Source organism: Hoplias malabaricus, chromosome 3, assembly GCF_029633855.1.
Source record: "Hoplias malabaricus isolate fHopMal1 chromosome 3, fHopMal1.hap1, whole genome shotgun sequence".
NCBI classification, from domain to species: domain Eukaryota; kingdom Metazoa; phylum Chordata; class Actinopteri; order Characiformes; family Erythrinidae; genus Hoplias; species Hoplias malabaricus.
In genome coordinates this window covers 33,881,396-33,907,393 of record NC_089802.1, presented here as the reverse complement: position 1 = coordinate 33,907,393, position 25,998 = coordinate 33,881,396, and the positions used below count along the sequence as shown (strand labels likewise).

General features: G+C 41.3%; 1 protein-coding gene across 4 annotated transcripts in view; it reads right to left on the bottom strand.

Annotated features, from left to right (window-relative positions):
• The window catches only part of jmjd1cb (jumonji domain containing 1Cb), a 183,765-nt gene that overhangs the window by 59,040 nt on the left and 98,727 nt on the right, over positions 1–25,998 (bottom strand). For 3 of the 4 annotated variants that reach the window (XM_066664894.1, XM_066664896.1, XM_066664895.1), the window contains exon 3: positions 859–972. In XM_066664894.1, coding sequence (XP_066520991.1) covers positions 859–972 — 114 coding nt within the window. Of the gene's footprint in view, positions 1–858; positions 973–13,297; positions 13,440–25,998 lie in introns of those variants that run through there. The other variant, XM_066664897.1, reaches the window with a different exon arrangement.

Sequence of the window (25,998 nt, the reverse complement as noted above, 5' to 3'; positions counted from 1 at the left end):
CACACTCCATCTGTCTGATGTGTTTGCTTCCTAAGCTTCACACAGTTTTCCCAAAGACACCGAAAATTAAGGCCATTTGAGAGCGTGGCTTAGTGAAGATCGGTCGGCGATTGAGTACTTAATTTCAATAGTAACACTGTAGTCAGTAGGAAGCTTCAGAAATCTTCAGCCCTATAACTGAGAAACCCGCAGATGATTATATTTATAGTGGGTATGTGTATGTGACATCACAGCTGGCGAGAGTCGCTATGGTTACGGCCACTGAGTGGCAGAGCTCAGTGTGAATTAGGGATGTACCGATATTTAATTTTTGGGCCGATACAATAATCTATGATTAGCACCTTGGTGTAGCTGATACTGATATTAATAACCTGTAATTATTATATTTATCGTGCATCACTAGTGTGAATACAACAGTAACATGGCCCTGTTTGTGACTTTATAAACAGATTCAGCAAGAGTTCACAATCGTCTTCTTACAGACAAACAAATGGTAACAAAAAAAGAAGCTAATGATATGGCATCTCTCCTCACTCCGGACATAACTACAGACATTAACACTGCAGTATGTGAACACATCTCTCTGCGTTCTATGTCTAATCTTTTTAAAATGGTTCTAAATTGCACCAAAAATTTACTTCTGCTATAACAAGCTGTCGGAGCACCCTATGCTTCCTGTAAGATTACTAAAGTGCATACATGCCACCAAAACACCATTGAAAATATGAAAATATGCTATAACAACATCACTACCCTCCAAACATATGCTTCAAACATATGTTCCCACTCTAGCCTGTGTCCACACTGGGCCCCATTGCCATTCAAGAGGATACACACACATTAACACACTTTGCTCACCTGATAAGGTTGGTATGCTCCGTCATCGGTCAGGAAGTCCAGCTGTCGGTCAGAGAAAAACTCCACGGCCGTGATGGAGCCCAGCACACTCTTCCCAACCAGAGGCTTGAACGTCTGCAACAAATAAATAAATAAATCCTGTTACAATCCGTGCTCATTACACAGCCAGAGAAGGAGTGAAGGAATTAAAGCGACAGGCTAGGCTAAGTGCTTCAAAGGCAGCTTCAATGACTTTGAAGTGTCTGTCTTTCTGCAACCCCCCCTCCATAACAACAACCACCCCCAGAAAACCCTAGGCTGATGATGAGCTAGCTCTGATGTCATCATCCATCCAGCAGTCCCACCGCTGGGCCAACACTCATCACCACCACATACACAGACATGTGCCTTTGGACTAAGGGTGGAGCATCTGAGAGGCACTTATATTTAGAGGTGGACAATACGGAAGAATTATTATCTTTTTTTTATTATTATTATTTTTTATTTGCTCTCACTGATCACACATAAACAGAGAAACGGGACATTGATGCAGCTACAATAAATGTGTAAATGGCAGTGTTTCACTTAAATAATAATGTTAATCACAAAGACATTCTGTGATTAATCTAAATTTAAAATGCTTGTATTTCCTTGTTCTGCTAGTTTTTTGGAATTGAGATCTACAGCAAACAGGTAAGAGGAAACCATTTACTGTGTTTTAACATTTCAAAGTATTTTTTATTATATATGGATTAGAATCTCTTAATTTGCCAACTAAAAGTTTCAGAGAGAGGGTTAACATCCAACAAAACGGAGCTCAGACACAAGCTTTCTCTGAGAAAATTGCAGTGTGCAGCTCACAGGTCAGACAAAAATAAATAAATAAATAAATAAAAACAGACCTCCATATTCCAGTTTCAAAAACGTTATAAGAGATGAATATGTGGATTAAGCCAAGCACAAAAACAAACAGGAAATTGCTATGAGAAAGTGTTAAGAGATTGAATCCATATTTCAGTCTAAAAATAACGTAATCTACCTTCTGACTTCAGCAGTGATTACATTGCTAAATAAATCCACTAACATATTACTAGGCTCTGTAAAAATAGTGAATTATGGGAGGAAGTTTGGGTAAATGGTACATTTTCCTTAAAAAATATGAACTCATTAAGGTTTCCAGATTAATCACATGCGTTAAGGCTTTAACAGTGACAGCACTAGTTACTGCATAAACAAATGTCAGCTGACCACATGACTAACAGCATCTAAAAAAAGAATCTACAGTCTAACTGAATCACCCACTCTCTTTTGGGTGACCACAAACATCAGTGGACAGTCCATCAGCCTCACATGACTACATCTGCCATAATAAGAACTGTGCTCTGATGCATTAGGAGCATGGCATAAAAAATTTGCAGATTTATATGCAATTTTTTCCATTCAACTTCTCCCATACGTTCTACTGTGAGAGGAGTGAGCAGTCAAAACATTGTCGTTTGGCAGCCTCACAAATTAACAGCCGCTAATAGCCTGCGGCTGAGATCAGGCACTATTAAGAAAGGGTAATGTACTTGAAAGAGCCTCCAAACGAAAATCTGGGATGTTTAGTGAGCTGCCTTATTAGCCACTGTATACACAGGCAGCTGTCTAAGACATCTGCAAGACATCCAGCCTTATTAGAGAGGATACTGAGGTTATCTAGTTAAACATCAAAGATGTCATTGCTCATTCCCTTCACTTCATGAAACTGGAGTTTACTCCCCTCAGCTCTCAAAATGAAACGACAATGAAAAGACATCCAATCATATTAAAATTTAATATAGTGATCATAGGAGCCAAAATGATCACTGTTAATAGTATTATCACAGTATTTTTAAAATGTGCTGAACTGTCAATGTTGTTGGCCGAATGTTATCGAGCTTTGTTTAGGGGAGAAAACACTTCTTCACAATTTAAATTTGCTTTGTTTAGAGTAGAAAACTTAAATTTAAATTGAGGTTTGTTCAGGGTAGAAAACACCTCTTCACAATTTAAATTAATACAATTTAAATATAATGTAATATGGTGTCTAGATAGAGTCACTATTTTTTGGGACAGGACCTATGCTGTTTCATTCAAAATGGCCTGAGAAAAGCACAAAGCTACAAGACATTGGGGATAACCTGCAGTTTCACCTCAGTCATCGTTTCTTTTTAAATCCAATGTGCTGAATTACAGAAGCAAAGTAGCTGCAGTTGTCACTGTTCAGTTTATTTTTACAGGCCAATGTCCTATTTCTGTTGCTATCACCATGTGGGGCTAATATCATCTGGCCTGTGTGATCTCAGAAATAGCCCTCGAAACTGAGAGCTGACCACAGACACCAGCAGGAAGTGCATATAGGCCAGTGCAGCTGACCACAGATCAGTGGCTAGAGGAAGTGGACCCAAATCCGATGAAAATAAACATAACTCTGACCACACACTGAGAAGCGGGGCTCATTTTATCTTTTTGTCATATGTGCACACAAACACCTTCAAAAAGCCTGCATCTCCATTTTTGTTGTTTTTTATATAATTAAGGTATTAGGTGTACAAATACGTTTTAAAGCATTTACATGTAGCGTATAATTGTAATTCAAAACTTACACATTTTCCCACCCAATTGTTATTTTATGGTAATTGTTGTGTAGTATTACAAATGACCATTTTTGTTTTATTTAAAAAACTAACCTTAAAATGATGTATTAACACTATGTTCATGATCGTTAACATTAAAATCACCATCTTTATATCATCTAAACCAAAACTCACACATAAGTTTGGATACAATGTTATCGTAAGAACAGAACAAGTCGATGCACATGTTTTTGCAGCTTTTTTTTTTAGATTATGTCTTTGATCAAGCAAATACAGTACATCAGCTTTAAGGGTAGTTTCAGACGGGACTAAAATCACGGCTTCCCAACTTCTCCATATAAAACTAATCCCACACTTAATTTGACGCAATTACTATTCCAAAAATCAACTGGTGGAACGTTCAACCACATAAATATGAATATGAATATTTAAATAACTGATGAAAGCCAAATCCAGTTTGTCTTTCAGCAACAAACTATAACACACAAAGCGTCCCAACATACAGCCACATAGGGCTGGACAATTCAATATCAATATACATCGCATTATCAAATGTTTCAATAACAATGATATGATTTATACATTATTTACAGCATCTGTCATTGACTGACGGTCATTCTTTGACAGTGATGTCATGTTCCTTGTTTTTTCTGGGCAGTTGTTCTGTGGCTTTTATGTTGTTTAAATCGATATCGGAATTATATTATATCAACTGAAATTTAGAAAAATATTGTGATATAAATTTTGGCCGTATCACCCAAACCTACTGCCACAGGGCATCAATGTATAACTGCTGCCATTCAGTATATGCTTCTATGCTTGTAGTGATTCAATTTCCTCTGACAGTCCACACATTCATAGATGGTGGTGCTTTCGCTGATTGAGATTGTAAGCCTGCTACATTGGAGAGAACAAAGTAGGCTCCTGGAGAGCAAGTTAATAGCAATGGGGACCAAGAGAAGGACAAGCAGTAAGTTAACACCGCTAAAATAAGCAGCTCCATAATGCAGGCTGTGTTTGGCCAGCAGGGGAGGTAGGGAGAGACAGAGAGGGATAGAGGGCATTCAATGCTGCATTTGGCACATCTCTGATGTACTGACACACTGTAATAAAACTCCCGATTATTGCTTCAGCTTTAATTACACTGTGCTGCTATTCATTAGATACTTGAATAAAAGTCCTGGGGGGAATATTTTTGGTAATGCCACAAAAGTTGAACGACAGCTATGCCTAACACTTCAATTTCAATCTGAAATTAACAGCATGACTGTCGGCGACCTGCTGAAGGAGGAAAGTGATGGTAGGGGTGGATGACACTGCAAACAACTAAGCAATATTTGAAGACTCTTTTTTTACAGTCTACATATTGAGATATCCATTGTTCTAACATGTTGGAGCCATAACTATGTAAATAGCAATCAAAATAAACGTGGGTGTTATAAGGGGCAAGCATCCAATCGGGATCTCTGTTTTTTTATTGACTGTTAACATACCATAAACACACACAGTACAATATTAAAAATAACTATAAAACCTGAGCACACTGAAAAGTACATTGTGCTTTTCTGTAATTTAAAGGAGGTGGATGGATGGGGTTGCTTTCCCGTCCTCCTCTAAAGGTCAAGCTACATAGTGCAGTTTCTGCAGTGCTGAGCCTGCAGCAGCAAATACAGAGGCTCTATTCATATTGAAGCTGTAATTGTACAGTAAAAATACTACATAGTCTTCCTTTAAGATTTAGAAGCTAAGAAAGAACAAGAGGACAAATCAAACCACGTAGGAAAATAAAGTCATAAAATAAAATAGGTTGGACTTCCAGTCAACTATTTGTGTTTGTTTGTGTGCAGTTGGTGTACCCCGCTTACTGTTATTTACAGATCTCCATCCCGGGCCTAACTGGCCTAAAATGGCCTTTTCCGATGACAAACACACTTATTTGGTGGTCTAGAATTTCTGACGCTATTCAGAAAAGCAAAACATGATGCAATATATTCATGAAAATATTTCAATACAGCCCACCCTCAGGGGCTGGTGTTTCTGGAAAGCCGCGGGCCTGAGTAAATTCAGAGTCATAAATTTTGAGCGTCGCCTGTGTACTCTGTGGTTTGGGAGTTGAAAAAAGGCTACAGTAAGACTAGCTCATTTTTTTCTAGGGCAGATAAATATAGAAGGTGGTCTGCTCTGCACCTTAAAGGGGAAAAAAAAACCACCAGCATTTCCTCACCGTAATGAAAACACTTACACACAATGTAAACCTCCGGAAAACAGGCTGGGTGCAGCTGCTGGAGGCATGCAAAAGTGCAAAGCTGTACATGTGTGTGTGTGTGTTTGTGTGTGTGTGTATGTGAGGGGGAATAACCTTAGAGATTCTAAACAACTCTTCTGCCGATGAGTTCAGCTGGGTGCCGTTGCAGGTGGAGCTGTGGTTTCCCAACAGTGGGTGGGTGTGCGTGTGTGTGTGTTAACGTTTACTAGCACTTTCGACCTCTCTGCATGACCACGGTTCATTAGCCACATTGATCAGAGTCTGATTCAGTCACATGCAGGCAGTTGTGCAAAGTATGAGAGAAACTGTCTGACCCCTACAGCAACTCCAGGCTTTTTAAACATGCAAACACACACACATTGCCCTCCACATACACACACGGCATCATGCTGCCGCAATTTGGGTCACATCTGCCACTCGTCATTAGGGAGCTACCTTTAACTCATAAAGCAGTGACAGACAGACGTGCTAAGATTAGCGGCCGCTGGGAGCCTAGCTATAAAAATACAGCTGAAAAACACGCAGGACACAAACAGGTCGTCACTGCTGTAAGAAAAAAAATAAAGCATCTATTCAATACTCGCCACATACATTTTAAATGCTCCTTATCGGGTCAGCAGTGTTGACAGTGGCGCTGATAGGGACCAGACATCTGCCTCCAAAAGCTCCTCACTGTACGCTATCATCACAGAAAATGGTAATGAGCACAACATGATGCCTGACACATGGTTTTACGCTAGTTCTGAGATTCTGAGGTTTTGGGTGGAGAGTGGACACAGGAAAGAAGTATTAATCAATATCACAATGAATTGAACATTATTTATAAAAAAAAAAAAAAAAAAAGAACTGAGCCACGCTTGAAACTTGACGCCTACGACCACTCACAACACCCGACTTCCGTCTTAATGCACCATTGTTTTAAACAGTTTTAATCAGTTCTCTCTGAAATTTCTCATTTAGAATAAGAGTCTATGCTTTTTCAGATAAAAAGCTTTAAAAATACACAAACATAATTTGTTTCATGGAAGAGATATATCACATTAATATAGTTCAACCTACACCCTCATGTTGCCCAGCAACAATACACAATGCTAATGGACTACACTGTGTGGCAGAGGAGTAACTGCAAATAAATACATTTATGACTCAATTATCTAATATTGCTGGGAGCTTGTCAGTCTCTTTTTTTTTTTTTTGGTGATGTGATTGTGCTTCAAGTGCTGAAACAGACCAGTGGGATGACCTTTGGTTGCTTTTTTACTTTTTTATGTTTAGTGTCACTGAAGTCAAAACATGTCCACATGACTGACACAGCTCCTCGTGTTGCTTGGTTGGCCTCGTTGTTTAGGTTCTCCTCCATGATGATTCCATGTGGTAGAGATTGAATGGGGAAGGAATCACATGACTACATGGTCAGTTGTGTGGTTTAAAGGGTCAGTACATGAACACATAGTGGGGGGATATATTAATGGAATTAACAAAGGATAAGAATAAAAATAATTTTAAAAAATGATAAAAAAAAAAAACATATTAAAAGAATGTACAGAATTTTTATGTTGATTGGAAGTCTTGTCACTACCACTCCACTATAATTAAACTTTTCACCTCAGCACAAGCCAAACGACTTCTATGTTACTGACTTAATTTCACTGTGTGATGGAATTTAACTTCAATTTTATATGAGTGGTGTGGTATTTTAAGCAGATGAGGACATATTTAATTGTGACATGTTTTAAAACCATGTGCTTTTTCCTCTTTCAACCATTTCTATCAATCCATTCATAATCTACACCATGTGAAGGACAGCTGCTAAAAGCATCCACCTATGCTTTATGATGGTGAATATATAGATATGACTATTTCTAATGCTATATAGCATTAGAAGGAATGTTGTAGCTGTTTTTTTTACAGAGAAAGTATCAGAGAGGCAGCTGCTAGCAGACAAAGCATCTCTAAATATATTGTCCTTGGCGGGTGCTGGGAGGCAGCCTGTAATTCGGCAGTAAATATTTTATAAGGCTGAGTGCACTGGAATGTAAAGAAGAAAGGCCGGCTGGAGCTCATGCATAACTAAGTGATGCGGAGCGCCCTCCGCTTCCATCACTCTCCGAAACGTTTCAGCAGGCAGAGGGGAAATGGGAGGCTCATATCTGATGAAGGTCACAGTGGACACGAGCTATGGTCTCTCTAACACACACACACACACACACACACGGGTCATCCTGATGAGTGAATCAGTCGATAACAGAGACCAGCAAGACCAGCACTGACACTGAATAACAAACTCCATAACTCCATACTGCTGCCACAGAGATACTCATCAGCTGTAACCTATATACACTATACGTCTGCTTATAGGAAGGGTACTGATTGTGAGTCTGTGGTAGGCTCTAGTCTTTTTAGGAAGACATGATACTAAAAGTTTGAACACTGCTGGGATAATTTGATGACAGCCATATTAACATTTATTATGCTTTTCCAGTACATGGTACCTACTTGCCTGTGCTTGGCTTGCTTTTTTCGCTAGTTCTCGCTGGTTTCTCATGGTTCCAAGTGAGCAGGGGCTAAACATGAAATGTAAACCGTGCAGAGAGCTGATTGGCCAGAGAGTCAATCTCGCTAAAATGTAAACATCCACAAGAAACTAGCCCTGTGTCCAAAATGGCTTCCTATTCACTACTCCCTACATTACTCATTATATAGTGGGTTATTATAGGAAACTGGAATCAGGAGGGTAGTGAACAATTTCGAACACTACCTCATGCGGAATTTTACCAAACAGCGCAGTGCATTATGGGTATCCGCTATCCTCAAGTGTAAGCTATCGTAAATTGTCTTTTGCTGTGCATTCAGACACAACTACAAAATGCTGGCACCACAAAATAGTGCACTATGTAGTGAATAGGGCACACTTTCAGCCACAGAGTGTTTGTGAAATCCACGCTACTTGTTAGAGACAGTGTTTTGCAATGTAGGGAGCTGTGATAGTGGAAAACCAATCAGGTGACAGGGACCAAAATACGAGTAGAGCTGATTCGAGTCGAGTAGAGTAGGTAACCTGCCATGGAAAAGCACCATTAGGCTCATGTGCAGCAGCATCCCACTCTATAGGAAGATGATACAAACTGTGTGTGAATGCACTTTTCATTTGGTAATGATGTTATTATTATTATTCAAATGTTTTATGATTATTTTTATATTTATAATAATGTTATTACTACTACGTATAGTAAGATTAACAGTAGCTATTGTTTTATGTTTAATAATATAGGCTACTATTGACACAATCATACACAAACTAAGACCATCTTAAACTCATGCACGCTCACGAGCTGTCACAAACAATCCCGCCACTCCACCACCCCCCAGCACCCGAGGGGGTTACACATTTCTCATTATGTAAAACAGCAACAATAGGGAGCTTCATGAGCGACAGGAAGAAAACAACTTTTGCTGTTGTAGCTGAATCAAAAAGACATTCAGGGGAGAGTCTCCTCTCGGCCTGCGGGCAATTTCGGGCCACTCCTGTACACAGTACACATACCACACACACGCTCTAGTAAGATTACACTAAAAACTTTACCCGGTGTAAACAGGGAATGACGGAGTCAGGCTCAAAAGCTATCTGGGTCAGGCCAAGGTTGATGTCCTGAAGTCGGATTCTTTAGTTTTGCACAGGAGCTACAGCTAAGGGTTATCTAAACCATCCTTCACTTGTCTGGATAGTTAGATTTGTTTATGTGGTTCCTGATATGGTACGATATCCTCATGTCAGAGATGCTATCTAAAAAAAACCCAAAGTAGGTCAAACTGCTAAAAACAGCAGCAGTAGAACTAAAGCCTTAATGTCCATGTTTTTGTCGATGGTATGCAGTGTCACCAACAATAACTGATGGGTTTTAAGTGTTCTTCATTTATTACGGCATTAAAGCAGCAAACTCTAGACACTAAACATGAGTGTATCCACAATACTGCTGTGTACACAAGGATACAATTACTAGGATTAATTAGGAAATAAGCAACACAAGGACACTAGAAACCACTACAACACTACAACAAAAAATGGACGTGTGATTGAGGTTTATGGACTAATAAGTCTATGTATCACGGTGGAATTACATTCACATTCACACTGCACGTCTGAAATAAACTCCCTGCAGATGTTCTTCGTAAAACGGACAGCTCTCCAAAGCAACAGAAGCTGCAATAAAGATAAAGCGTGGATTATAGCTCATTGCTGAGGCTTCTATTAAATACATTTTCTATCAAATGGATATTTTCTGCTTTGTTTCCTGATGCTGGAAAATAAGAGACGCAAAAAATACCTAAGTATCGAATTTTCATCTCTAATTTCCCATAAATTGCCACTGCAGAGCATGCTGTGAAGATGACAGGTGTTTGGAGGAAGAGTGTGTGTGTGCGTGTGTGTGTGGGTGTGTGTCTGTGTGTGTTTCCTCTTCAGGCAACAGGCACACTTCCTGTCTCCTGAGCTTCTGGGCAAACCACAAACCTTTGTGTCTGTATATATAGGTGTGTGTGTGTTTCTGTGGGTGTCTAGTGTGCGAATGTGTGGGTGTGTGTGTGTGTGTGTGTGTGTGTGTGTGTGTGTGTGTGTGTGCGCGAGTACATCCAACATGACTGGCTCTAGAGGCAGCTTCACATTCCTGCTGCCTGACTGAGAATAGTCAGAAGAACTTCTCAGGTTCTCACATTACAAACCAAAATGTGCATCTGTGTGTATGTGTGTGTGTGGAGAGAGCAAAAATAGAGCCAAAAAAAAAAGCAAACATGGGGTAGTTTCATATCTCTCAAGCATTCCTTTCATATAAATATACAGTGTGTGTGTGTGCTATGTATTGTCGTCTGCAAATATCACTTATCGACTTCAACACACATTTCCATATCGGTAAACGAATAATAATTAGTTTGTTATAATGGATTTCTGATGAGGTCACTCACCGTACACAGTAAACTGACCCTGTAATAACAGCACTGACGTAGTGGAGCTAACACCATCACACACTGTTGCGCACGAGGTCACGCAATGATCACCTCATCACACCCACAACCAGCACATACACACTTTAATCTCTTCAACTGCTATGAACTATGATGACCTCAGCAACAGAGTCAACACCGACAGAAGAAAGGCTTTAAATGACTAGCATCATGCTGCAAAGAACTCTCTTTCTTTCTCTCTCTCTCTGAAAAGGTATAATTACAAACAGACATATACTGGACAGGGCTACACTGAGGAACCCATTGCTAAATGGGTCATAGTGCAGTCCTGCCCCACCTCCTTCAGCTCTCTATCTCTCTCTCCCTCTCTCTCTCACACACACAAACACAAGCACACACTTCAGCAATCTTAGTGGATCATCCAGATTACACACTGTCCATGCCTGAGTCTAGACTCTCCAGAGAGAGAGAGAGAGAGAGAGAGAGAGAGAGAGAGAGAGAAAGAGAAAGAGAGGACCTGCCCTACATTGTAAAACCAGGCGCACTATATAAAGCAGTATCATGGGAAAATAAACACAGCTCCTTGCTCCTTAAATCCTTAAACACCCCCCACCCCCCTCTACTCCATTAAACACAAACATTACAGTGTCTTCCAATACTGGTCACATTGATATGACAGGAATAATCACAGTAATAATTTGGTATTGCAAGAGGCAAATGTTGGACAACGATGTCGAGCACATCAAGCACATCCTAATCTTTGGACTGTATTGGATTGGAACATTTCACCTCCTTAATAATGTCTATGTTCAAAGTGAGATTTAGCCTTGAATTTCTAACGTCTTCGTGCTGATTTCAAGACGGTGAGAGACTGAGACTTTTTAAATAATTATTAATTAAAGGTGTTGTGTCTAGGCATTTTACCAACAGCAGTGTGATTGTGGGTTTGTAAAAGTGCACTGGATAGTCACTGCTATGATTTTAGACATGGCTATAAAGTAGTAACTCTGAAAATAGTTCACTACATAGTGAACAGGTCCTAGTTTCATATCTGGGTTCGCATGTTCATTTTTGAACGCCCATAGTTATAGCCATAACTTTTCATCTGTAAATACGCTACTGTGATCTACAAAATATTGAATTTAAAGTAATTCTGAGGTAAATTAGTAATTCTGAGGTAAACTTTAAGTAATCCTGAGGTAAATTAGTGGTATGCAGCTCAGAGAATGTTCTAGAACACTGCAAACAGTGCTGTAACAGAGAAGCTAGCGGTGCTGTTTACATTTACCTCATCTCCAAATAAAAATATATCTCCATTTTTGTGGACCAATAGAAATGCTCCAATTTTACATTGAAAGTTAAGAGTTAAGGTTTTTTCTTGTCCTGTAAAGTTACCATTTTGGAGATACGTGTTGTTATATGATTATTATTATAATAAAAATAACTATTATTATTATTATTTTTTTTTTTAAGAGGACATTTCAGCCATTAAACCCTTGTTTTGTTGTCTGTACTATCACTCTCTGCTTCGAGCTCCGTCCTCATTCAGTTTGTTCCCACCCTAATAAATCTACTTTCCCACCCATGCTACGCCTAAACTTTCTCACAACTCTTTCAAGACATTCTCACGACGGGATCATGACTGGTTCCACAAGACCACACATTCCCAGTTCTTTATGTGTAAAGTTGGAGAACATTATTCTAAACACCCGGTATCCACTGCTGAAGTTTGGTCTTCTCTGTGTATACCATTGTGCTATAATACAGCTGAAAATCATGAACGCTTCATTGTTTCTGGACATAAAATGCCTTCAAATTTAAGCCAATGGGCATTTACCAAAGCCCTGCTTCTTCTACAATGTTGTCTCAGAGCAGGGGGGGAAAAAAAGTGTCCATGGGAACCAATGGAAGCTAAAAATGCGAGGGACAGATTAGGCTAAAAAACACAAGACATACTTCTTTAAAAGCAGAGGCCAGTCTCAGCCCAGACCTGTCGGGACCCCACCTTCAGCTGGACAAGCCTCTGGCCCTCAACAACGTTGCCTTATCAAGCCCTAACACTTCCCAGGGGCTTTCCACACAGCTGCACCAGCTGGACACACTCAGTCTGGATTCCCTCTCTCTCTCTCTCTGATACACAGACCATCTCTCCACTGCAGTGATTCAATAAGCACAAGGCAGGAAAAGTCCCTAGCAGTCCCACACACACACACACACACACACACACAGATACACACACAGGGGGATAAATCAAGATGGCTCTCAGCCCGCTGCCTGCTATTACACAACAAGCCTGCTGACGTAGGCCAACCCATGAAGAAGAAGAAGGAGAAGTAGGTTGAAATAAAACTCTGCCGGGGCTAACGAAGAGAAAACTCCAGACGCAACATCGCATTAGAGCTGATAAACATCCTGTGAGAAACCAGCGCACGTGTCCAGACTGTTCTCAAAACACTGTTCCCAAAAGAAAAAAAGGGCGTGAACATAGGCACGGCACCAAGTTAACCCTTCAGCAGCAAAGTTAAGCACTAACCTTTACAAAGTACAGACATTTCTCTATGAACAGTTGATGTTAACGTATAAGGACACAGGTTTCTGTTTTGTTTTTTTTCTTTACCTCTGTGCTGATTTGCTGACCTCAAAATCAAGCCAAAAATCCCAAAACCAGAAGGTCCGGTCCTGTCCTGTCACTGTAGACGAGTAGATGGTGAAGGAATTCTAGAAGTCTTTTCCAGAAAGCCTTCTTTAAAAGATGAAGAAACGAGCTTTGAGAGAACAGTGTGTTCGCTCCTGCGCCGGCCGCATGGCCGACATTTTAAGAGGCTGACCAGGGGAAAAAAAAAGGGGGGGGGGGGGCAAAAAAATAAAAAATAAAAAAGACAGAAGAAAGGAGCCTGCCGCAGAGCTGAAAGAAAACAGGGCAAGGAGGAGGACGAGTGGAAGGAGAAGCAAAGCCACTCTCTCCCTCCCTCACTAGCTCGCTTCTCTCTCTCTCTCGCTCTCCCACACAACACCCTCCCCCTCTAGCTTCTCTCTCCTATCCCCTCCACTCTCTCTCTCTCGGTGTGTCCGAGGGTTCCGGAGGATCGGACTGGATCTGGGTCAAAGCCGCCTGCTTCCTCCTGCTTACACAAGCGCTCAACTGTTCTGCTCTCACACACACACACACACACACACACTGCAGCCAACAGGAAGCTCTTCAGACCCACACACAGGAAAAAAAAAAAAAGGCAGAGTACAGGCCCTCCTCTTCTCTTCTCCTCTCTTCTTTTGGCCCCTTCTCCCTCCCTCCTTCTTCTTCTCTCTCTCCTACTCTGTATCTCTCATTCCCTTTCAGTCTCCTTCAGCTGTCAAGCTTTTTTCAGACGCTTATTTGTAGGAGCGGAGTGCTGCAGAGTGTCAGGCAACTCTAAGAGAGCGAGAGAGCGTGTGTGTGTGTGTGTAGCAGGAAAAGGGCGGTGGTGAGTAAAGTGTAACTAATCTTATCACAGGTAGCCAAACACTCGCTTCCAGCATGACTCATGGCAGTGATACAAGGTCTAATGTGCATGCACTCTGTAAATTAAAGAGTGTCTGAAAAGAACACAGGACATGGAGTCTGGACAGGGCTGCCTCCAGACTGTAAGTGTTACACACTGTTGGAACACAAACCTTCTGTCCACTGCTATACTACACGACACAATCATGAATCCAAATAACCCAGAAAACAACACTACGTGACTTTTAAAAACAGGGAGGATTATAAACAGACTGTGTCACACACTGCATGACCCCCAAACTCCCGAACAAAACACACAACTCGCTTTCCATAGGAGACTCGGATAAACTCACCGTGGTTATTTCTTGTGCTTCTATTTGTGTAGATACAAGGAAGTATATATTTATATTATATTACCATGGGATGGGGATGTACTGTTGGGCTGTGTGAGCCTCGAGTGAAGGGTTTTCGGCACTGTGCAGTTCCTAAAATTTTCAGAGAGAGCACATTTCAGCGACTGGTGCTGAAGGAACATTGAATAAAACATGTGCTACACTGTTTAGAAGTATAGCTGGCCAACTAACAGGCACTTGTGGTTTAGCACACCACAGCAGATGATTTTCCAGCAAACTGAAGCTCAAAACACATATAATTAGAGGATAAAACCTCATACCTGTGAGGAAAAAGTCAAGTGAAGGGTCTTCTGAGTATTTTGTCTGTTTTCAGCTTCATTCCACTCTCTTTTAACCCAAACTCAGCGCTGCAGTGGGCTACTGCAATTGTGTTCCCCCCACCACCCATTTCCAGAGTGTGAAATCACAGTCAGTGATTTCAGCCTCCAGAGCGCCCCCTCCCTGTGGCTCTCTTAATTGTACATGAATTAACACTTTTCCAGAACAGAAATTTGACACACCACACGTCATAAATACCGCCCTCATTTTGAGATACCGTCTATGTACCCTGGTATACGGTACCCAACCCTAGTCCCGACCTTGGGCATTAGAGATTATGAATGTGTATGGACATATACTTTGTGGATTAACAAAGTAGGTGTGTTAAACAGAGTGTATAGTAAATGGACAAACACAACACCACCAGGGCCCTGTGTCACGGCAACATCACCAAAATAACACCTGCTCTGTAGTGGTCCTGAGGGGGTCTTGATCACTGAAGACCAGGGTGAAAGTATGCAGAGAAACAGGGGGGGCTACAGTGTGTACAGTTCATACACACATACACACACCCTTCTATTTTTCACTCTGTCTCTTGTACTCTTTCTCTCTTCACTTCTTTATATCTGTCACACTCATCACTTCCTTTCTATTCTTCCTTCTTTCCTTCAATTTAACTCCTCTCCCTTTCCTTCCCTCTACTTTCTTTCCTTCTCCTCTCTCTCTCAGTACACTGTAGAAGTGCGGGGAGTGTGTGCTGCAGTGTGTTCTTGGCAGCGGGGCTGTCATGCTCAGAGAACAGAGAGAAGCCCAGAGAGTGCTCCAGCATGATCAAAGGCCGTTTTCACTCTGAGAAACGTCAGAGCGCCCGCTCCCTGAAGGAGCCCCAAATCACAACCACGCGCTCAATTTTTCAATACGCACGCAGCCTCATTAAAACCGCAGCAGAGCCCAACTTTCCGCTTTCAAACAGCAACCAGGCTGAATTACCCCCTCTGACACAGGCGCTGCTTCAAGTCCTAGAACAGGCCTTTAGAAGCCTCTGCTGGCTCGCTTGAGACTTGACTGCGTTTACTGTGGGCCGGCTCCATGCAGCAACAAGACGAAAGGCTAGCGTCATCGGCATGAAGTGCAATAATTGGTCATGGGAATGTAGGAGTGGGCGAAATGACAATGTGCTTTATCGTTATCTCCCGAGTACACCACAGTAAGCACGGACAGAGACGGTAATAAGGGAGAAGGGAGGTCATTGGTTGAAAAATAAAATGAGAAAGCATGTAAACATGGTGTCGTTAACAGGGGATTTTTTTATTATTATTATTTTTTTTTTGATTACATGAATACATGAATCCAATGACACAAATTAATCAAGCAGATTTGTCCTGTTTTTCCAGTGATTTCTAATGTGTTTTCGAAATATTAATGTGGCCTTTCTCTTCCCATTCATAGAGATAATAATAAAACAGTCCAGCAGAGTCTCTAGTGTAATATCAATTACTTTTACATTTAAGGTTGATTTATGCTTCTGAATTGACTGCGTACCCTGCGCAAGCGCCCTATGCTGTTGTTTATACTTATGCTTTGTTGTGTTTGCGTTTCTCTGCAATTAGACCTCCATGTTCTTCCACTCTATGTAGTGCACAGTGTAGTGGTGTAGTAGTAGTATTATTAGTTTTATCAATGTTGAAGTGAACTATGGCGGCACGGTGGTGCAGCAGGTAGTGTCGCAGTCACACACCTGGAGGTTGTGGGTTCGATTCCCGCTCCGGGTCTGTGAGGAGCGTGGTGTGTTCTCCCTGTGTCTGCGTGAATTTCCTCTGGGTGACTGTCTATGAGGAGTGTGGTGTGTTCTCCCTGTGTCTGCGTGGGTTTCCTCCGGGTTACTGTCTGTGAGGAGTGTGGTGTGTTCTCCCTGTGTCTGTGTGGGTTTCCTCTGGGTGACTGACTGTGAGGAGTGTGGTGTGTTTTCCCTGTGTCTGCGTGGGTTTCCTTCAGGTGCTCCGGTTTCCTCCCACAGTCCAAAAAACACACGTTTGTAGGTGGACTGGCGACTCAAAAGTGTCAGTATGTGTGAGTGTGTGAGTGTGTTGTCCTGTGAAGGACTAGCGCCCCCTCCAGGGTGTATTCCCGCCTTGCGCCCAATGATTCCAGGTGACCCACCGCGACCCTGAAATGAATAAGGGTTACAGATGATGGATGGAAGTGAACTATGTAGGGAGTAGGGTGCTATTTGGAACAAAGTGTAGTTTACATGCGGTACAAGAAAAGAAACAAAGATGGCAAACAAAGATTTTTCTGCTGTTTTCCCACTCCTTGTGGCAAGTTTTTTTTTTTTTTTTACCTTTGCTGGAGTTAATATTTTTGGACTTCCACAGTTCAACTTCATGTTCATGTTCACCGAACTGAGGATGGTTTGAGTCTAGGTTCGACGCAGAAGCATAAAATGACCTCCTTTACTTGTGCGATATTTAGCAGAACATCTTGTCCAGTGTGACTGAACATAGTTACAAAGGTAGGCAACTGTATTGTTCCATGCCTTGCCTGTTGTAGCACTGTCTGCCATGCTGAAATCAGCAGTGTTACCCTACTGCACTCAACCAATACTATCAAAAACAGAGAGACCTTCCAAACATCAATGAGGCGATAAGACACATTTTTTTCAGGACATGTTATCATGTATTGAGAAAATGTCCTCACCTATTGTACTACTACTGGCTGAATTAACTAAGAGTTACCGTGTGTTCAGCCTGAGCTATCAGTGGTGAAGTGTAGAAGTCTGGCAGCCACGCTACGCCCACACGGCCCCCCCGGCAAGGTCGCTGAAGACACACACAGACTGATGTGACAGGAGATGAAAAATGAGGCAAAGAGTGAGGCCAACTGCAGCACGGCGCGCCAGTGCAAGTCGAAACAGAGCGCAAGCTTTTTAAGGCCACACACACAACTCCCTCCAGTCAAAGCCCACACACCTCCACGTTTCAGATAAGAGAGCGAGTTTATGAAGGTCTGCGCTTCACGGGGAAAATGTAAACGGAACTCTAACTAATCACTGAATGTTTTATTGACAGACGACAGATGTTAGCAATCAATCAAGACGCTCAGGAGTCAATATCCACGTCCATTCCTATGAACTAACACCCAGAGGCAGGATCCATGTTAGTGCAGAGTGTAAACAAGGCCTGAATGTTCAACCCACAGAGAGTTAAACACGAATTCACTCTCTGTCGGTAGAGTCCCGAGACTCTGAGCACTGGGTTCTGGCTAAAGCTAGCAATATATATGCAAGGCCAGCCAGACCCACAGGACACTTTAACCTCAAACTCGTACATCAGCACTGGAAACCAAGACCATGCCTTTACTACTGCTCCAGCACTCTCAGAACTTCAATGTGCTTCAGGTGAGACTTGTCACTGCTAGAAATAATTCCGTTTTTAATTCACTTTTTAAGGCAGTTTCAGGATTTTGAGCACTGTCAGCAGCGGGTTTGTTTTTGGAAACACGGTACCTGCAGAAACGTGAGCACAAACAATAACAGCATGCGTTGGTGTATATACAACTGTATGGAAAATGTGTAAATTCACCCTATTCCACTTCACAAAGTTTTCGCTTTTCTTTTTTTTAGGTTTTAAAGACATGTATACCTACAGTATTAAAAATTAATCAAGAAATAAAGAATATCAACAATATCTAATAACCATATTAAAGCTTTCTGTCAATTAAAATAAAATTACAAATTAATCACACAATTTGCTGTGATAAATTGGATTGTCCCTTGTTAAGACCTTAATAACGGATATTTTAATGTTAAATAAAAGAATCAATGTAAGCTTCACATAATGGAATTACATTTATATTAGCAGTGTCTATTGATTAAAATAATTTAACCACTACAAAAAAAACTAAAATACTAGTACTCATATTTTCAGGAGGGAGAGAAGTGTGTGGTGTGATCTGAGAGAGAAGAGAGAGGGTAAGAGTGAGAGTCATTTATGATATTTAATATATATTTCAACGTAAATAAAATTTGATCTAGCTTAAATCTAGCCTCTGTGTTTACATCAGTAAATAAAACTACTAACGCACTAATTACATCACTACACTCCGTAAAACAAGTGAATTATAGGAGGAAGTTGTTGTGTCAAATGGTTAATTAATTGCATGCGTTAACATATTGACAAATTGACATATTGAATTGAATTCATTTTGACAGCATATATATATATATCTACACAGAATACGGCATGGTATTTTGATTTATTTTATCCAATATGTCAAATTTAGCTCGGTAACCGTGCAGGAAAATGAACAGAAGAGTGTTCTCTGAAGAGGATGTGTTCAACAAAATGTGTCATTTGACCTGTTGCACCCTACATTTAGCATACGACTAATATTCACTCTGGCAATGTATGACAGAAAGCTAGAAATTTAAGAGCCCAACGGTCGACAGGGAAATTCCACCAGAAAAAGGTGATTGTAGGAAGTGCAAGTGGAATCCCCCTTTTCACTGCAAAAGGAAACAGTGAAATTAACCTAAATGTTAAATGCTCGATTTTTCACTGGAATACGCAGACTCATCATATTCTGCGCTGACTCATCCTTCCCCTTTATGTCCAAACAGCAACTCATCACATCATCTCAGCTCTGACTGCCACCAAAATGAAAACCAGGCAAAGTGCCGAGATCACAAGCAGCTCGGGGAGTGAAGGATGATGTCAGTGGTCTGTGTAGAGCAGAAGAAAAGCTAATTCTGGTGATGAGAGAGGAAGGAAATATAATTATCCCAGGTGCTACATTTAAGAAAGAAGAACAGCACAAAAAAGTGCAAATGGACTGTAAATACAGAAAACAATACACAGCATTTAATCTTCAGCTCCACTGACCATACAGGTCAGGGAAATCTACAATTACAGACTGCAGTCCATAGGTTTCTCTGCATACTTTCTTATCACCATCCAAAAATATCCAGCCAACAGTGTCCTGTGGGCAGCGTCCTGTGTCCACTAGAGGATGACCAAGACAAACTGTGCAGCGACAGATGAGCTGCTGTCCCCGACTATACATCTACAAGGTGGGCCGACGAGGTACGTGTTCCAGTAAGTGGAAACGGTGTTTAAAACTCGAGCAGTCCTGCTGTGTCTGATTCACTCATACCAGCGTAATACAGAGTCACTGCAGCGCTGAGGATGACCCACCATCCAAATCATACCTGCTCTGTCGAGGTCCTATGGGGACCAGCAGGGTGAAATGGGGATGAGAAAGTATGCAGAGAAACAGGTGAACTACAGTCTGTAATTGTACAACTGATCACTGTGGAGCCGATAAAATGGACGAGAGCCGTCTACAGCAGCTGTGACTTGTGCATAAATCGGTTAACTGTTGTAAAAAAAGCATAGGCCCCTGAGTGTCTGGAAGCCCATCAGACAGAGGAGTTGAGCAGTCTGAGCGCCTGTGGGAAGGGTCTGGAAGACTTGACCTGATGCTCCACAGCCTTCTTCCAGAAGGAAAGAGTATAAACAGTCCGTGGGAGAGGTGAGAAGGATGCTTCCGGATGCTTTGGGCTTTCCCTGATGTCAGGAAAACTTGACCCAACGACACACTGATCAGTCTCCACTGCTCTACAGCAGGGGTGGCCAACCCGTGGCTCACAAACCGCATGCGTCTCTTTTCCTGTACAAGTGCGGCTCATCCGTTCCAAACAAAAACATAGTTGTGTACGTTTGGGCTCGGTGGCCATGTCCCTATCAACATCCTGCGGCTACTGCATCGTCCATTGGCCAAAAATTACAATCATCAATGTCTAGTCAATGTATTTGGTTCACAAACGGTTAAGGTCTCATTCTTATCCTCATTTCACCCTGATCTTCAATGCTCCCCCACAGGACCAAGTTCAAGCCTGAAACAACACTGTCTTAAAGTGACAGTACACCCACAATAAATAAATTGATAAATAGATAGATCTTAATGTAAAATCTGTAAATAAACTATTTAACGATCAGCATTTATCAGTCCTCTGCTGAGGTTATTTATTTTGTCCTCACTTGTTATTGATTTCCCATTAGAAATTCAGTAATATATATTTCATTTATTCATTGTCTGTAACCCTTATCGAGTTCAGGGTCGCGGTGGGTCTGGAGCCTACCCGGAATCACTGTGAGCAAAGCAGGGACACACCTTAGAGGGGATGCCAGTCCTTCACAGGGCGACACACACACACAGCTATGGACACTTATTTATTTATTTATTTTATTTTATTTCTGGGTGGGGGTGGGGTCGCCAATCCACCTACCAATGTGTGTTTTCCCATGGGAGGAAACAGGAGCACCTGGAGGAAACCCACATCTCCTCAGAGACAGCTGGAACGGGATTGGAACCCACAACCTTCAGATCCCAGGTGAGATCAAGCCTACACCCTCATTTGGGCCATTCAAAAACTGTAAAATATCAACTGTAAAAAGTGAAAACTGATTCCAAAACTCTCGGTTTACGACACACATTTGTGTAAATATATAGCTTGTGACTCGTGGTAGTAATGTGTTTGTTTATCTGGCTCTTTGTGTCTGATGGGTTGGCCGTCGTTGATCCACAGCTTTACATTTCAGCCCTGTTTGCCTATTCAAATGATTAAGACAGTGTGGTAATAGTTCTGCCCAGCTGTGATTACTGTCAGGAGAATAAACACTGATCTTTTAAAGCCGTAGAAGGTATTTCCCAGCTTTTGTGTCGCTGTGGATGGAGAACTTTCAGACGGCTGGCCTTTATTCTGTTCCTGATCAATACTGCAGTGTAATGTTTGGCTGGCAGCAGTGACGGGGGAGTGGTTGCCGTGGATTAAAGCAGAGTGAGTGACAGCAGTGAATGGCCCAGGAATATCCCCCCTTTGGCTACAGAGGCATAGAGCCTGCTAATCTGTCTGCCAGCTGCCTGCTTCACTACACACTCAACCTGTCCTGAGATGTCACCCAGCAAATCTTCGCAGGCTTGGACACTCGGTAATTGGATAAAACTGCCCCTCCACGCAGAGTTCACCATTACGCACACACTCTCTTGCTCCCTCAGCTCCATTTTGAATGCATGGTCTCTGGTCCCCAGGGCTCTAGAGAAGGCCAGTAACACCAAAGCTCTGGGGCTGACACATCAATGCTACTCCAATTCATTGTTGATTCCGTTAACCAAATCTATGATGAAAAATATTCGTAGACGAGAACTAAATAAAAATGGAAGGGAACGGATAGGCTAATAACCCTAATAACCTTATATTTACAAAAAATTACAAGTAAATGAAAAACGGAAAACGGTGTAGTAACAAGGAGTCGACTCCCAAGAATCATTCCTTTGAACATCATTCCTTTATCTGTTGGCAAAGGATTCAATGATTCATAGATGGAGTCGACGCTGTCTCCGTTCACAGGCGCCTTCTACAGTGTACTTTGAACATAAACGTTCATGTTAAATAAATCCCAAAAATATTTTAAGAAGGAAATGGCCAAATTCCATGTATAGTCATGGATTTTAACATGTTTTAAATATCACTCTTTTTTCATGACACTTGGTCATAAATAATACGTCTAAAATAGTAAAACCTTTAAAAATAACAAATATTAAATGACTAAGATTCGACTAAATCTAATACACATTTTAGCCAAAATACTAATGATCTGTCAAAAATGGCTCTCTTATTCCCTATATTACTCATTACATAGTGCACAATTAAAGGGAACTGAATTCAGGAGAGTAAATTTTACACGGGTTTTACCAAACAACACAATGGATTATTCTCCTGATATCCACTAGTGTACATAGAGTACTTTTTACAGTGCATTGAGGGCTTGAGCACACTTAAAATTGTCCACTACATTTTGGGACACTCATACAAAAAAGGCAGAACCTCAAAATAGTGCACTATATAGTGAATACGGCACAGTTTCAAACACATAGAAGACGACAACTAAATCTAAATCAGCTGCCAAATAAAACACTGCTCCAGTATGACATAAGCAATAAAGGGATAAAAAAAAATAACCAAACAATAATAAAGTGGAAAAGATGAACTGAAATACCATGTACAATAAAAGATTCATTGCAGGTCAACGGCCTTAATGTCAGTTACTCGGTTCCAGGACAATCGAAATACAGATACGGAAGTAAATCAGACATCAAACCAGACGCGTACTGAATTCTTTAAAGGCAGTTTTTGATCGTCTACACTATGATAAAGACAAACTATCCCACCGTCTAGTGATTTCAGTCTCTGAAAACAGACACCTGCAAACGGTAGCAGCATTCAATTACCCCTGCACATTCCTAATCCCAGGACTCAGGACCATTTCTCTGGTTGAAGGTTGTAGTCCCCCAATCACTCAGTCCCAGCCAGCTGACCCCAAAATCCCCTCTCAGAGCCCTGAGCTAACACCCTGCTCTCCATCTGCCACTCACACACACTGACCAGCACAGCAAAACCCGCACACACAGAGCCAGCGTGCAGCAATGACTGTGATTACTAACCGACAAGATTAGCTACAACCCTAAAGCATACAGAGTCTGTGGCAAATGGGGAAACTGTGACACCCAAATTATATTGTGATATTTAACACTTTTTATTTATTTATTTATAAAGGGGACATAATATTATATCCCTTTTCCACAAGTGAACATAGTTCTGGGGTCTTAATGAAATTGTTAAGTACAAGGATCGTATTGAATACCATTCTCCCCCTGTGTAAACAGGCCTGTCCAGAATGACCGGTTTCAGCGCCTTGAAGTAAGAATGAGCCACAGCTATGTTCAACGCAAGAGGAGTGAGGAGTGAGGAATGAGGAAGTGAAGACTGAGGAGAAGCAGCTCTTTTTTTTTTACATTTTTGCTTGGTTCTCTTTCTTCTCTGTTTTTTTTTTTTTTATCAATACTCAACTATTTGGAAAGATTCAGACGAGGAGGCGGGACAACCATAAAGGTGTCTATTTAACGTGTCTTATTTTCTGACTATGTATAAATATGCAAAAAGAGATTTTTCATAATATGTCCCTTGTCACGGAAAGTAATTGCTGTTATAGTTATAGACAGTTATGAAAACAGATTATCAACATTTCAAATAAACCTCATGAATAAATAATACAGCAATTATATACTGTCGCCTGTGTTTTGACCTCTGGTTCCCAACCCCGTGTATTAATCAGGAGCCATTTCACAATGAAATTTCTGCAGATAATAACATTTCTCCCAAAATGACTCCTGCTGTAAAGCTCACACAGATGGTCATTGCATTTTTATTTATTTATCAACATCATGAAAACAAAATATCAGTTTTATGTGAGAGTGATACCAATATGGACAATATATCGGTAGGCACCTGCATACACACAAATAGGAAACAATGGGTCTTGTTTTCTTGGATTTGCTGAGAGTTAGTGCACAATGCACATGTAAAGACAAATCCCCTGATCTGCTTCACTGGCACACCAACAGGTACAAACACACACACACACACACCACAGGAGACTAAGGATAAGCTTTACTCATCTCCATCTGCAAGACTCAGAGCTGTAGTCTCTTCACCACTTTCTCCCTCCCTCCCTCACCCTCTCCTGCCCTCATTTCTACAAACCCAACCATTCTATCTCAGAGGAAGAGAGAGAAAGAGAGAGAGTGATAAAAGAGAATATAAAATGAGAGTGTCTTTCCCACTGTAGTCTTTGTTCTCGTTTTCCTGCAGAACAAGAGAATGTGCGAGCGACGGCGGAAGCGCTGGTTTATTCGTCAGTTCGTTCCTTCGTCAGAGATGGGAACGTGCTGACGTTGGTCTGAATGTATGAGACGATCTGTGCCATTAGCCGACCAGACGAAGACAGGAGCTGCTTTGTTCTGTCTCTTTGTCTCTCTCTCTCTCCATCTGTCTGTCTCTCTCACATAAATGTCTGTCTCTCTCTGTACACCTTTTCTATCTCCACCCATGTCCTTTGGTCTCTCTCTCTTTCTCTCTCTCAGTTTTTCCCCATACTTCTCCTGTCTCCATCTTTCTTTCTCTCCATTTTTCCTCACTATATCCCCCTCCCTCTCCTGTCTATCTCTTTCTCTAGTCCCCTCTACATTCTCTCTCTATCTGAGCCAGACAGCACTGCAGCTTTTCACACTCGTCATCATGACCTTCAGCTCGAGCACAACGCACACACACAGGGTCATCACAGGCAAATTACAACGTCAAAGCATAAGATTCAGTGGTGGCTGGGAAAAAAAGAAAAACAGCTCAGACTCGACTGTAAACCTTGAGTGCATTACACAGCCGACTGCCTTGAGAGACCTTGGCTCAGATTTATACTAGGGATGCAGCTCATTGTGTGTTATCTGTAATCAATCCAATGTAGATTCATACCTTCTGCATATGTATTAAGAATGACAAAAAAACCCAGTCTGACAACAGGAGAGCTTAAGAAAATCTAAGGAAGGATCCATAATAGAATCATCAATATTGTCAATACTAATATGTAGAAAAAATAGGACTGAATAACGATATACTAACGTTTATAAAATGCACTTGCTCGGATTAGTGTCAGGGTTCTCGCTGCCTCACAGCTCTGGGGCTCTAGGCGCCTGGTTCTGGGTCTTGCCTAAATCATTGTCTGTGTAGAGTTCAGATGAACAGTGAGAGTTCCACATCTACTCCCCAGCCACTGGGGTCGCACTTGGTACTGATTCCTGGAGGGTTGTGCCTGGATGGGAGGGGGGGCACCCAGTGTAAAACATGAGCCAAGCCTGCCTTTATGAATCATCAACTGGGTCGGCGTCATGGTCAGCTGTGGTGACCCCTTGCGGAAGCAGCCGATAGTTGGTAAAAAAATATTTTATAGAGTTTACAAATGAGGAAATATGAATAAAATGTGGAAGCTCAGCATTCCCTTAGATAGGGGTTGGCGATATGGCCCTAAAGTCATATCACAATACTTTAGGTTATTTTTGTGATAACAAAATATTCAGTAAAAACAAAAACAAAAAATCTGTAAAAAAAATGTTATTTTTGTAAACAATGTTAACTTACAAAGATTGTGGGGTTTTTTTTTAAAGAAAGGTAATGTAACAATAAATCTACCACAAATAAAAGTGCAGAAAGTTTAGTTGTACATAATGTATATAAACGGCAAATATAAACAATTATACTAAAAATACTCTTAAATCTCC